General features: G+C 36.7%; 1 protein-coding gene across 2 annotated transcripts in view; it reads left to right on the forward strand.

The window, feature by feature from the left end:
• The window catches only part of arhgef28a (Rho guanine nucleotide exchange factor (GEF) 28a), a 281,479-nt gene that overhangs the window by 58,172 nt on the left and 209,838 nt on the right, over window positions 1–13,469 (forward strand). For both annotated transcript variants that reach the window (XM_028805674.2, XM_028805675.2), the window contains exon 3: window positions 11,827–11,974. In XM_028805674.2, coding sequence (XP_028661507.2) covers window positions 11,827–11,974 — 148 coding nt within the window. The remainder of the gene's footprint in view (window positions 1–11,826; window positions 11,975–13,469) is intronic.

Raw genomic sequence — 13,469 nt, forward strand, 5'->3', positions numbered from 1 at the left:
ATGCGCGTTGCTTTGCTCCCTTTTTTGTATGTCTGAGACGCAAGCTCTTTCTTTTGAAATCGTGCTTGTTTTGATGCAGCACTTTGAGACGCGCGCTGTATGCATCTACGTTCAATGTGTCTGTTCATTTGGGCACGTCTCTGTAACGGGGTTACTTGAGCTTTGCGTTTTTTGATCCGAGACATTTTTTCTCACGTATTTTCCGAAGCGCATTGTATGCGCCGCCGTGTATTCTTTTTGTTTCATTCGTGTTCGTGTGTTTGGTTCCGTTATCCGATCCGAATAGTTTTGTACCCGTGACCGTGTATGCATGACTTGTTTGTTCCTCAGCGTGCGAAATATGGATAAGTATTAAGGAGGATCGCACTCACTGTTAATATGGAGCCTTTTCTCCAGTTGAACGGTTAATAGTGCTTTATTTTAATGAGATCCACCTATGCTGCCTAGTGTGAAGGTTTTGAGATGACGTATGTTTAATATGGACGTTTCCTTTAGATATGTGGCTTTGGGTGTCACTTCTTATTGATTGGGGGGGGGGGGGTGTGTGGGTGAGGATTGTTGTTGAGCGAGCGTCTTCTTTCGTTTTGTGTTCCAGGGGGCTTGTTGAATCCCCCTCTTTGTGTGTGTCCCGTCCGTTGCTTGTAGGGTGTGTGGGGTGGTTTTGTGTTCTTTTTTTTTGTGTTCCAGGGGCTTGTTAAATCCCCCTCTTGGTGTGTATCCCGTCCGCCCTTTCTTGCGCCTGCGCAGTACGTCTTTTTGCAGCTACGGCCCATGGCCGGATGTGCCTGCGTCCATCATCCGGTTTAGCATTCTCGGTTAGTAATATGGATTTTCATAGTTGTTGGGTGTTTAAACTAAGTTTATACATTAACCTAGATCCAAAAATTAGAATACAGTAACAAAGTTTAGGATTGTAGTACTAAGGTGTTGTACCATGTTAGCCATTATGAATATAGTGAGAAATCAAGCAAAATGACACCTTTTATTGGCTAACTAAACAGATTACAATATGCAAGTTTTCGAGACAACTCAGGCCCCTTCTTCAGGCAAGATGTAGTTGATTACATTGATCAATTGATTACATCTTGCCTGAAGAAGGGGCCTGAGTTACATTAATTGCGCAATAACATTACAATACATCCTTCTTTCAACAGTAATTTGGCTGGTGGAAGACCGGACAGTGTTAACGCTTATAGATATTCTATGGGATATTGTAAATTGATGTTTTTATCTTCCGCACCATCATCACCAACTGCTTCAGCATAGTCTGTTGATACGCATTTAATCAATTTGCCGTGTAACTGATCAACAATTTTCATGTTAATTCGTTTGACTTCATCGTTTCTCGCTGCCATATTTAGATGAATGGGTGATTCTAAACTGGATTTTCGTAAGTGTGTGTGTTCATAAGCAAGCCCTTTAATGGACTGGTGTCTCTCCAGGTTAAGTGCTGGAATGCACCTGATGACCTGGTGTTGTTTGAAAATAGTTGTTTGACTTGAAAGAATCTCATGGCAAAAGTCTCCATCTCACGTGACTTGCTTCCAAAGGTTGTAAGTATGGCGTGATTTGAAAGAATCTCATTGTAAAAGTCTCTGTCTCGTGGGACTTCCTTCCAAAAAGTCACGTCTCATCGTAGGATTTTTTTATTATAATAGAGAGATGTGCTGTCATATTTTCTGAAGGAAAATGTGTAACATTTTTACTTTAGTAATTAGCTTAAGGATGTATTTTAAAATTGCATGTTTTATCCTTGTTAGATAAAAAAAGTCTCAGGGAACATGATATTTACAGTATTAATAAAGTGAAAGACAGTGATTGAAAATATGGAAAAAAATACAATATTTAAAGAAATATAGAAACTAACCTGAAATAATAATTGCTAATATATTTATTAAGATATTTTAACTTTATACAATAATGACATAAACAGTTTGGCTAAATCATTTTCCAGGTGCACAGTTGCAGCAACATAAAAGGCCATCCTCCACTGAGGATTTCCTTTTGACTCTGGTATAATAATAGATTCAGCTCTAATGAAGCTTGTCAGTTTTGCTTACTTTCTGGCAAAATTCTTAAGAAAACATCCTCTGATCTCATGGTTTTAGGCCATTTGTATCAATCACAGTGAACAAGCCTTTAATCAACATGACCTCTTATGAACCTTTGAGTCCAAAAAAATTCTTGCTTGAACTGCCAGGTTTTCAGTTAAAAGGTGGTTTTGTAGATGTATTTTTCGTACGGTTTCCTCACTGCTCACATAGAATGTCACAAGATTGACACAACATTAGTAGTGCATGTTGCAGCCATCAGTGGTATGCAGGTTTGTGTTTTTATTATTGTTAAGCTCTTCAAAGGAGGGAAACCCCTCCTAATTATGAGTACCTCTCACTATTCAACTGTTTACATAACAGTACAACCACTGGAACCGGCATCAGCCTCAGTACTCAGAGACGCTGGTTGATGCAATCATAATAGCCAGTTAAAGTAGTTATGGTCTTCCATTTATTACTTTCTCAAATTGAGATTTATGTGCTTCTCATTAAATTTCCATTTTGGACCCACTGATATAGTGTAATAATAATTAAATAAAAAAGAGGACAATTAGTTTTATTGTAATTGTAATTGAAATCAATGGATGTATTGTAAGTAAAAAAAAACAGAACAATTCCAGAGAAATGAGAGAGTGAAAAAGAAAGAAGGAATACAAAGTGGAAGACTGGAAGAAATATGAAATAAATCAAGCAGATGCAGGCAGAGGAAACTTAGAAATTAGTGGTACTATCTTGTATTGCAAAACAACTGTTGCAGTTTATTGAGGGGACCTACAGTAAATATTAACAGAAATCATTGACATCTAGTATACAGACTTTGATGCTATTCAGTGTTGGTGTATGTTTAAATATTACATCTTAGTCCTGCCTGTGAATATTCTTACTTCAGCAGTGCTGGGTGTAAATGTCTTAAAGCAAAACCTGAAAATGGTGTCAGCCTGAACTTGTGACACTTTGCCGAGACCTTGCAGTACCAATTAAAAGCCTGCATGTTTCAGTTGCGGGAGAGAAGGGTCATTTTGCATGTTCTAATTGCAGGGTATCAGTGTAGTATCACATAAAAAAATTTGCTCTGTAACAAGCATTCTAAACTAAACAGTGCTTTAATGAAAACTGGCCCCTAGTTCCAAAAGACCTTGTAAAATGCTACTCTTTAAGTGGGAAGTCATTAATAGCTTGGAATTGCCAAGCTGTATGAGAGTTTGCCATACCGTTAATTCCACTGGTCTTTGTCTATTGTGTTCTTTCACCCTGTGCTCCTGAATCCTTCTTTGGTGGTTATTAATGGGTCATCTCAATATGAGGTTCACATTGAGTACAGGACAGATTGCTGTTATGCTGATAAAGATACAACCCTCAGAAATGTCCCTTGGGCATTTGTTTGTAATTTCTAACTTATAGGGTGATTCCTTAAAAGCAAGTTGGATCTATTTATTTTGAAAAGAGAAAGCCGATTCTGCATCTGCCATGTAAATTTAAAAAAATGGCAATTTTATGTGTTGTCTATCCAAAGTGTGAACAGTGGGATCTTTAAATCATTTTGATATAAAGTAGTTCTTTGTTCTTTTTGTTGCTAAACTAAGTTATTATGTATAATTTTTAAATAAAACTTTGTTAATTAACTGTGCTTCATATTTATTTTATACTACAATAATGGCTTGCAGGATTGATAGTTAAACTGTAAGGTATTCTTGACTTTTAAATAAACTATATACTGAATAGTTTTTTAAAGCATTTTTTACTGTTATTTTTAAAATTGTCTTTATTTCTACATTTTATTACTTAATTATAGATGGATCTTTTAATGTAACAAGAAAGAGCTTTGTTTATATCTTAATTTAACTTAATCTGTTGCCTGGTAGTTGTTAGTGTCAAAATGTTTAGATGACTTCTTGTGTTATTTTTACATTTATTATTGTAATGTAATTTTGCCTCATGACGTAGTTTGGGAAGTCAAGGCTGTCTGGTTGTCAAGAAGAAGGCCAGTAAACTTCATCCAATTATATGTGTGCTTCAGTAGCTGTTTGCTTCTTTTAAAATAATCTCTTGTTTCATTTGACCTTATGCAAACTAAAGTTGACAGAATCAAAAATGGGAACTGTTTCATAGCAAAAAATACCAACATGTGCATTGTTTTAAATATCATATTTTTGATAATTTTGCTATGTTTGATGGTCTGGTCTTTTTCATAGCTATAAGTCTTTCAAAAACTATTGTTTCATCAGAAATATTTTTTGTCTCCTGCAAATGTATTTAGCCTGATTATTCAAACTATATAAAAAAAGCTGAAAAATGTGAACATGTTGTAAAATGTAGCTGTGTTTGGTGCATTGTTGTTTGGTGCATTGTTGTTACTTATCTCTCTATTATAAAAAAAATCTTGCGATGAGACGTGATCTTCTGAAGAGAGATAGAGAGACACTTAAGAGAAGCAGAGACACTTTCACTTCCCATGACACGGTTAAGTCACTTCATACTGACATCCATTGGAAGCATGTTCCTGTGAGACGGTGACCTAGGCAAGGAAAGTAATAATCAGCCCGGAACAAGAGGAATTGAAATCCTTGCAGGTCCAAACGAGGTCAGGAATAAAAGACAAAGAGTAAAAGACATAGTAGAACTTCATAAAGATGTTCAAAAACGTTGGCGCCATACACATGCAGAGCAGGTTACAGATTATGAAAGCAGTGGAATTCGAAAGGCTCAAAAAAAACCTTGGTGCGATACTCACGCAGAGCAAGTTCAAAAATATGACAGTACTAATATTCGAACATGTCAAAAAAAGATTGCATTTGCACAAACAAACAGTAATTATTACTAGGTGAAATAACGGTACAGCAAAAAGAGACTAAATATATGGACATAGGTGATATGTCGGAAGTATGTACAGCGGGGCAAAAAAGTATTTAGTCAGCCACCAGTTGTGCAAGTTCTCCCACTTAAAAAGATGAGAGAGACCTGTAATTTTCATCATAGGTATACCTGAACTATGAGAGACAAAATGACAAAAAAAATCCAGAAAACCACATTTATTTGCAAATTATGGTGGAAAATAAGTATTTGGTCACCTACAAACAAGCAAGATTTCTGGCTCTCACAGACCTGTAACTTCTTCTGTAAGAGGCTCCTCTGTCCTCCACTCGTTACCTGTATTAATGGCACCTGTTTGAACTCGTTATCAATATAAAAGACACCTGTCCACAACCTCAAACAGTCACACTCCAAACTCCACTATGGCCAAGACCAAAGAGCTGTCAAAGGACACCAGAAACAAAATTGTAGACCTGCACCAGGCTGGGAAGACTGAATCTGCAATAGGTAAGCAGCTTGGTGTGAAGAAATCAACTGTGGGAGCAATTATTAGAAAATGGAAGACATACAAGACCACTGATAATCTCCCTCGATCTGGGGCTCCACGCAAGATCTCACCCTGTGGGGTCAAAATGATCACAACAACGGTGAGCAAAAATCCCAGAACCACACGGGGGGACCTAGTGAATGACCTGCAGAGAGCTGGGACCAAAGTAACAAAGGCTACCATCAGTAACACACTACGCCGTCAGGGATTTAAATCCTGCAGTGCCAGACGTGTCCCCCTGCTTAAGCCAGTACATGTGCAGGCCCGTCTGAAGTTTGATAGAGAGCATTTGGATGATCCAGAAGAGGATTGGGAGAATGTCATATGGTCAGATGAAAAAACTCTACTCGTCGTGTTTGGAGGAGAAAGAATGCTGAGTTGCATCCAAAGAACACCATACCTACTGTAAAGCATGGGGGTAGAAACATCATGCTTTGGGGCTGTTTTTCTGCAAAGGGACCAGGACGACTGATCCGTGTAAAGGAAAGAATGAATGGGGCCATGTATCGTCAGATTTTGAGTGAAAACCTCCTTCCATCAGCAAGGGCATTGAAGATGAAACGTGGCTGGGTCTTTCAGCATGACAATGATCCCAAACACACCGCCCGGGTAACGGAGTGGCTTCGTAAGAAGCATTTCAAGGTCCTGGAGTGGCCTAGCTAGTCTCCAGATCTCAACCCCATAGAAAATCTTTGGAGGGAGTTGAAAGTCTGTGTTGCCCAGCGACAGCCCCAAAACATCACTGCTCTAGTGGAGATCTGCATGGAGGAATGGGCCAAAATACCAGCAACAGTGTGTGAAAACCTTGTGAAGACTTACAGAAAACGTTTGACCTCTGTCATTGCCAACAAATGGTATATAACAAAGTATTGAGGTGAACTTTTGTTATTGACCAAATACTTTTTTTCCACCATAATTTGCAAATAAATTCTTTAAAAATCAGACAATGTGATTTTCTGGATTTTTTTTTCTCATTTTGTCTCTCATAATTGAGGTATACCTATGATGAAAATTACAGGCCTCTCTCATCTTTTTAAGTGGGAGAACTTGCACAATTGGTGGCTGACTAAATACTTTTTTGCCTCACTGTAGATATTGTAAGGCTTTAAAGTTTAAGTTGGAGACTTGTAGATCGTCTAATTTGTGTTGCCATCAGGGAAAGTACTGCTGCTTCCCAATGAAGAGGCGCTTTCGCAAGAATTAAAAGATTTGTTGTTTGGTGAAAGTGAAGTCCACAAACACTACAGGCAAAATATATGTGTGTACAATAATCTTTTCGCGTTAGCATCATTCAATGCACAAAACATTAATGTACACAATAATGGACCATATGCTATGAGAATCTGTGTTCCCACAACAATTACAGCTACAACAAGTTTCATTTCGAAAAAAACACAATTTATTCAGGTGTATCTTTATGATCATGGAGAAGTGATGCAACATAGAATCGAAAGAGTTAAACGATCTGACGTAATAGAAATTATACAGCCAATAATGGATACAAATCTATACGTCCAAAAGTTATCAAAGAGAGTAGATATTCATGTATATCCAAAGGCAAAGCATGATTTGTCATTTATGTCAAATATATCCCCACATGCCAACCCGTTACTCCTTCCTTTGCTTTTCTCAGATGGCGAAAACAGGATAGTCGCACAATATGAAACAAATGCATTCAGAAAAATGAATAACACCCACACTATATTTCGGGTCAAAATTAACAATACGTTCCCATGTATTTAACCCACTTCTATCATCTCAACGTCTATCGCAACATTACATTAATGTGTATGTAAAAGTCACAGCTAATTGTCTATTCTTTATTAAATTGAATCAAGGTAAACTTAGAACGGAACATATGCAAGGTCTCATTTATCAGGTTCAAAATTCAAATATGAATAGTTTAGACAAATTCAAAATAGGTAAAGCAGTAATATTACCATCATCATATCAAGGTAGTCCAAGAGCATTGCAACAGCTATATCATGATGCAATGGCAATATCCAGATCTATCGGTTGACCAGATTTATTTCTTACAATGAGGTGCAATCCACAATGACCAGAAATCCTCAGCTTCTTGAGAACAATGCCACCAGCTACATCGGCTCTGGATATTCCCACTTTCGTATAGATTGTTTTATCAGAAAGTCTTATTTTTATTGATTGAACTAAAAAAAGGAGATCTTGATGTACCATTCGTATTAAAACGTTTACAGTTTCCCGTGAGAAATGTGAGATGACAATTAACAAATCACAAGGACAAAAATTTGAGAAAGTCAGTTTATTTATAAGAGACAAAGAAGCGATATTCACTTACGGCCGGTTATACGTTGCATTATCACGCTGTAAAACCAAACAAGGAATCAAAATTCAATGCGATCTTGAAGAAAAGTTCATTCCAAATATTGTTTTTACTGAAGTTTTAAAATAAAAAGTGAACATAATGTATATGTGACAATTCCCATGAAAAAAAAAAACACTTTAAATTGTATTTCCACAGGACCAAACCCAGGGGTTGGCAAGCGAAGCGGGCAGGGGGTGCAGCCCCCTAGGAATGCATTTGTTTAATACTGTGCTTTTGAATTGAAGACAGGAGCCTTGACCAAAAAATGAGGGGGGGGGGGGGGAATCTTGATCTTAATCAAAATATTAATCTCACCTGTATTACATTTTTGCTGTTACCGTCAAAAGGAATACAAGGAAAACAAATTCCCTACATTATTCATTGATATGCGCCATCCAAAACACTGAATTGACGTGCTGAGAAGTATCGAGTCGGATCTGGTCATATGTACTTTTTCTGTTTCCAATATTTTTTTTAGTTACATTTACTGTAATGTCCTTGAGGTATCAGAAGTGATTTGTCTGCAATTATCTAATCAGCCAATAATATGGCAGCAGCAGCACAATACATAAAATCCTGCAGACATAGATCAGTAGTTTCTGTTAATGTTCACATCAAATACTAGAATGGGAAAAAATGTGATTGCAGTGATATTAATTAGCATGATTGTTGATGCCAGACCCGTTGGTTTTAGTATTTCTACAACTGCGCATCTCCTGGGATTTTCATACAGAACATTCTCTAGAGTTTACTCAGAATGGTGCAGTAATGCATCAGGGTTTACATTGGCAATTTACTGCTTCATTCCTGTTCAGAGAACATCTGCAAGCCTAAACCTGACCAGGTTTCTTCCACACTGTATATAAAAACAGAAAGCATAATAAGGCTTATGTTTATTATATGCCTTCATCCATCCATCCATTTTCCAACCCGCTGAATCCGAACAGGGTCACGGGGGTCTGCTGGAGCCAATCCCAGCCAACACAGGGCACAAGGCAGGAAACAATCCTGGGCAGGGTGCCAACCCACCGCAGATATGCCTTCATACCTTTCTTAATATATTATGTTTTTACAGAGGACAGTATGCGCATTTATGCATTTTAATGCGCTTATTTGATTAATTGGATTATCTAATGCGGACAGGTGGAAGAAACACTCGTAGCTCTTGCAAAGTGATGGGGTGCCATCTGGATAGTCCCCTTTATTCTGGTTGCAGTCAAAGTAAACAGGTGCTCAATGGTGGTGAAATAAATGTAAATTGCCCTAATAGCTACAACTATGAATGCGTTCAAAGGGTCTGGGGAGTTCTGGCCTTCTCAGAGGTTCGGGTCCAAATGAGATGCAGACATTTGGGGGCATCTCCCTTTGATACTGGTTTATCTGGAAGGGCAGTGGTCAATTGCCCTTAAGGGGTGTCTTCTCTGGGCTGAGGAAAAAGAATAAAAAACAGACAAGCCTGTAAGTGGCAGCACCCCCTCTCATGCTGGCAGGGTATTACCTTCTTGAGATTAGTCTTTAAAGTGTCACTTTGAAGTGTCCTCACAGGTGGCGCAGTGGTAGTGCTGCTGCTTTGCAGTAAGGAGACTGTGGAAGCCTGTGGGTTCGCTTCCCGGCTCCTCCCTGTGTGGATAGCGCTTTGAGTACTGAGAAAAGCACTATATAAATGTAATGAATTATTATTATTATTACATGTGTGACACTGAATAGGTTTTCTTTAAATAGGAAGTACTTAACACCATTTATTGGCTAACTGAACAGATTACAATATGCAAGCTTTCAAGGCAGTTATGGTCCCTTCTTCAGACAAGATGTAAGGTTACATCTTTTAAAGAGTTTTGGAGCAAGTCTACTGAGAAACAACAAAATCATGTAATTCCACATCTTTCTAGCTTTACTGCACGAAGTACTGGGCTTACAAATAAAAAGCAACATTGTGCTGCTAACACTTAGATCTTTTAAAATAGGCAGCTATTACTTCTTTTTTCTTTCTGCTTATGTCATATAATTAAGAGCACCTGTCCTGTGAAACCAGATTAATTCACAGAACATGATTTCTTAATTTTAATGAGGTTTCATAATTGGACCCAAATCCTACAGCTTTCCTTTGTATACAGCTATACCTACGACTGCGTTAAGTTTCACTTTTACCTTTTTAACGTTAATAAATTTGGAAAACAATCTACCCCTCTACTTGCAGCCTTGGTTGGGACGTGGGTCATCATGTATAAACTATGCGCAAGCACAAAAATGTTGTGTCCGCCTGTTTCCACGCTTATTTCGATATTTATAAAAACTAAACCTGGTGTAAAGCCATGCAGTAGTGTAGAAATGTTTGTTTTATAGCACATCTTTTTGTTCCCATTTATATAATAAACTTAATTGCTATTGTTTTTCCTGGGGATTGTTCTTTTATTTGTTCATATAAAAAAAGCTAGTCATATTTTAGTGAAACAAAACTTAGATTTTAAAAATACCCTTTCATAAACATTTTGTTTTTCAGACAGGAACAGAATGGCTCTACAGTAAATGTGCTTGTCCGTGGTGAGCACTTAGAAGTAATTTCCTGACCATTTAGATTTCCTATGAAAGCAGATCTTTAAAGGAAGGGTTCCAGTCACTGAAAAGAAAAGGGCAAATATAGGTTGTACTTGTGGCTGGTTAAAACAATTTAAATAAAATTGTGTGCCAAGAGCTTGATAATATTATTTTTGCATTTAAAAAAAGGAACCAAGTCCTGAAAATAATTTAGGGTTAAACTAATAACGTATGTCTAACAAAGTGGCAAAGTGGGATCAGCGTGTTATTCTGGCTAGGTCAATGTCCTTGGTAAACTATATTTTGTTTTCCTTCCTCATCTTATGGACACATGTTTTACTGTAGGGTGATGGCAGCTCTCAGTTTGGAGAGAGTGGGTGAGAATGGGCTTGTGTATGAATAATTCCTAGCATCTCATCCATGACTGCATCCTGCTGTCTGCCCAGTGTTGGGCATCTTTACCTTAAATTCAGATAATTAAGCATCAGATAATTAGAAAGATGCCTGGGTGAATATGTACATCATAATTACAGATGTCTTTTTTTAACATAGTATTTTTAATACCATTTTAATAAAAACCCTTGAACAAGTAATAGGAATTCTGATCCTGACAAATATGGATTTTTTAAACCAATAATGATATTGATTTGGTGGGAGAATAGATGCCAGATTATTGATACATATTGTAGTGCTATTGCTGATGACTTTAAGTGCTAGTTTTCTTGAGGTAAGACATGAATAGAAAGAAAGACATTAATTGTGTAATGTTTTTACTTAAACCTGTTTGTTTTATTTAACCTTCAAACATTTTAAATAACAGTCACTAGTGACACCCATTGCAAATATTGTAATGTTCTCTGCAAAACAGTTTGATAACACTGAAATAGGCATTCACTTTAACTCAACTCTTATCTATACATTTGCTTAACCCACTTTAACTCTCACCCTCTCTTTTGCTTTCTTTTTTATATTTCTTGTACACATTTTGTATTCTTGCAAAATGTTGTGTTGTGATAATAATCATTGTAGTTTTGTCTGCAGCTTTTTCAAGATGATAATAATTAAAAATATCCTACAGAAATAAACAAGGATATGTTGATTTTTTGCTGGTTTTTGTAAATGACACTGAATTTGTGATATTGATAGGCAAAACAAAACTAATCAGATGGCATATTTATTCCAGTTCATTTAAAAGTAACTTTAATTGCATGTTACGTGTTTCAAGTAATATAGTTAATTGACAAAAATTTGCTTAAATGACAACTGAAAATTTTCTTTGTAGCCAGAGTTCATTTTAGTGTATTAATAAAAATGTGTATACCCTTTTTTCTACTCCCTTTAACTATAATGCAGGCCTACTTATTGTATATTGATGTGTTATGCTGTAAAACCTACTTTTTGATTATTATATGGTTTCGGAAGCTTTAGTATATTTTAGAATATTGTTTAATTATAAGCAGCTCTCAATGGAATTTGAAACTGGATCACAAACAGCTGTTTAAGTTTACTAAACCTGTTTTGTTTATTTTTTCTAGGGGCAAGAGGCGGCCTTTGCTGTTTTGGAAACATCACAGGTTTTGCCAGAAAAGGCAGAGTTGTATTTAATGTATGAAGGCTCAAGTCAAGATCTCATCACCGAGGCAAAGAGGGCTGATGGAAACACACTAGAGTTTTTGGTTCCAGGTGAGTTGTCATTATAATAATTTGGATAGTGTATTTAGTGTAGAATAGTGTATTTTAGTCAGAAAATCTTTAATATACAGTTTAAGCCAAACAGGGTGACTAATAATTTATATCCATGTAATTCTTTACAGTTTTAAGTTAGAATTTATTTACTTGATTAGTGTAGTGTACTTCGCAATTCTCTTACTATGGAAGAAGCCATAAATAGAAACATTTTAGTTCCTTAAACTATTTTTTAATTACTTTATAAATAGATGTAAGATAAAATTTTGTAATATGTTAGATTTAATGGATACTGATAACACTATGCTTTTAGATGTAGGTTAGCTTGTGTATTTTTTTAAATATTCAATATTCTTCAGTCTTATTTTGATCCAGAATAGAAGAACATAACTAATAAGTTAACATTGAAAGCTTTGGACTTCATAGTTCTAATGCTTTAATTTTCTTCCACATTTCAAGACATGCTGTTAGGTCAAAGTACAGTCATATGAAAAAGTTTGGGAACCCCTCTCAGCCTGCATAATAATTTACTCTACTTTAAACAAAAAAGATAACAGTCTTTCATTTCCTAGGAACATCTGAATACTGGGGTGTTTTCCGAACAAAGATTTTTAGTGAAGCAGTATTTAGTTGGATGAAATTAAATCAAACATGAAAAACTGGCTGTGCAAAAATGTGGGTACCCTTGTAATTTTGCTAATTTGAACGTATGTAACTGCTCAATACTGATTACTTGCAACACCAAATTGGTTGGATTAGCTCATTAAGCCTTGATCTTCATAGACAGGTGTGTTAAATCATGGGAAAAGGTATTTAAGGTGGTCAATTGCAAGATGTGCCTCCCTTTGACTCTCCTCTGAAGAGTGACAGCATGGGATCCTCAAAGCAACTCTCAAAAGATCTGAAAACAAAGATTGTTCAGTATCACGGTTTAGGGGAAGGCTACAAAAAGTTATCTCAGAGGTTTAAACTGTCATTTTCAAATGTAAGGAATGTAATCAGGAAATGGAAGGCCACAGGCACAGTTGCTATTAAACATAGTTGTGGCAGGCCAAGAAAAATACAGGAGTGGCATATGCGCAGGATTGTGAAAATGGTTACATACAACCCACAGATCACCTCCAAAGGCTTGCAAGAACATCTTGCTGTAGATGGTGTATCTGTACATCGTTCTACAATTCAGTGCAATTTGCACAAAGAACATCTGTATGGCAGGGTGATGAGAAAGAAGTCCTTTCTGAACTCACGCCACAAATAGAGTCGCTTGTTGTATGCAAGTGCTCATTTAGACAAGCCAGATTCATTTTGGAACAAAGTCCTTTGAACTGATGAGACAAAAATTGAGTTGTTTGGTCATAACAAAAAAGCGCTTTGCATGGCGGAAGAAGAACACTGCATTCCAAGAAAAACACCTGCTAACTATTGTCAAATTTGGTGAAGGTTCCATCATGCTGTGGGGACTGTGTGGCTAGTTCAGGGACTGGGGCCCTTG

Source organism: Erpetoichthys calabaricus, chromosome 7 (assembly GCF_900747795.2).
Source record: "Erpetoichthys calabaricus chromosome 7, fErpCal1.3, whole genome shotgun sequence".
Taxonomy (NCBI): Eukaryota; Metazoa; Chordata; class Cladistia; order Polypteriformes; family Polypteridae; genus Erpetoichthys; species Erpetoichthys calabaricus.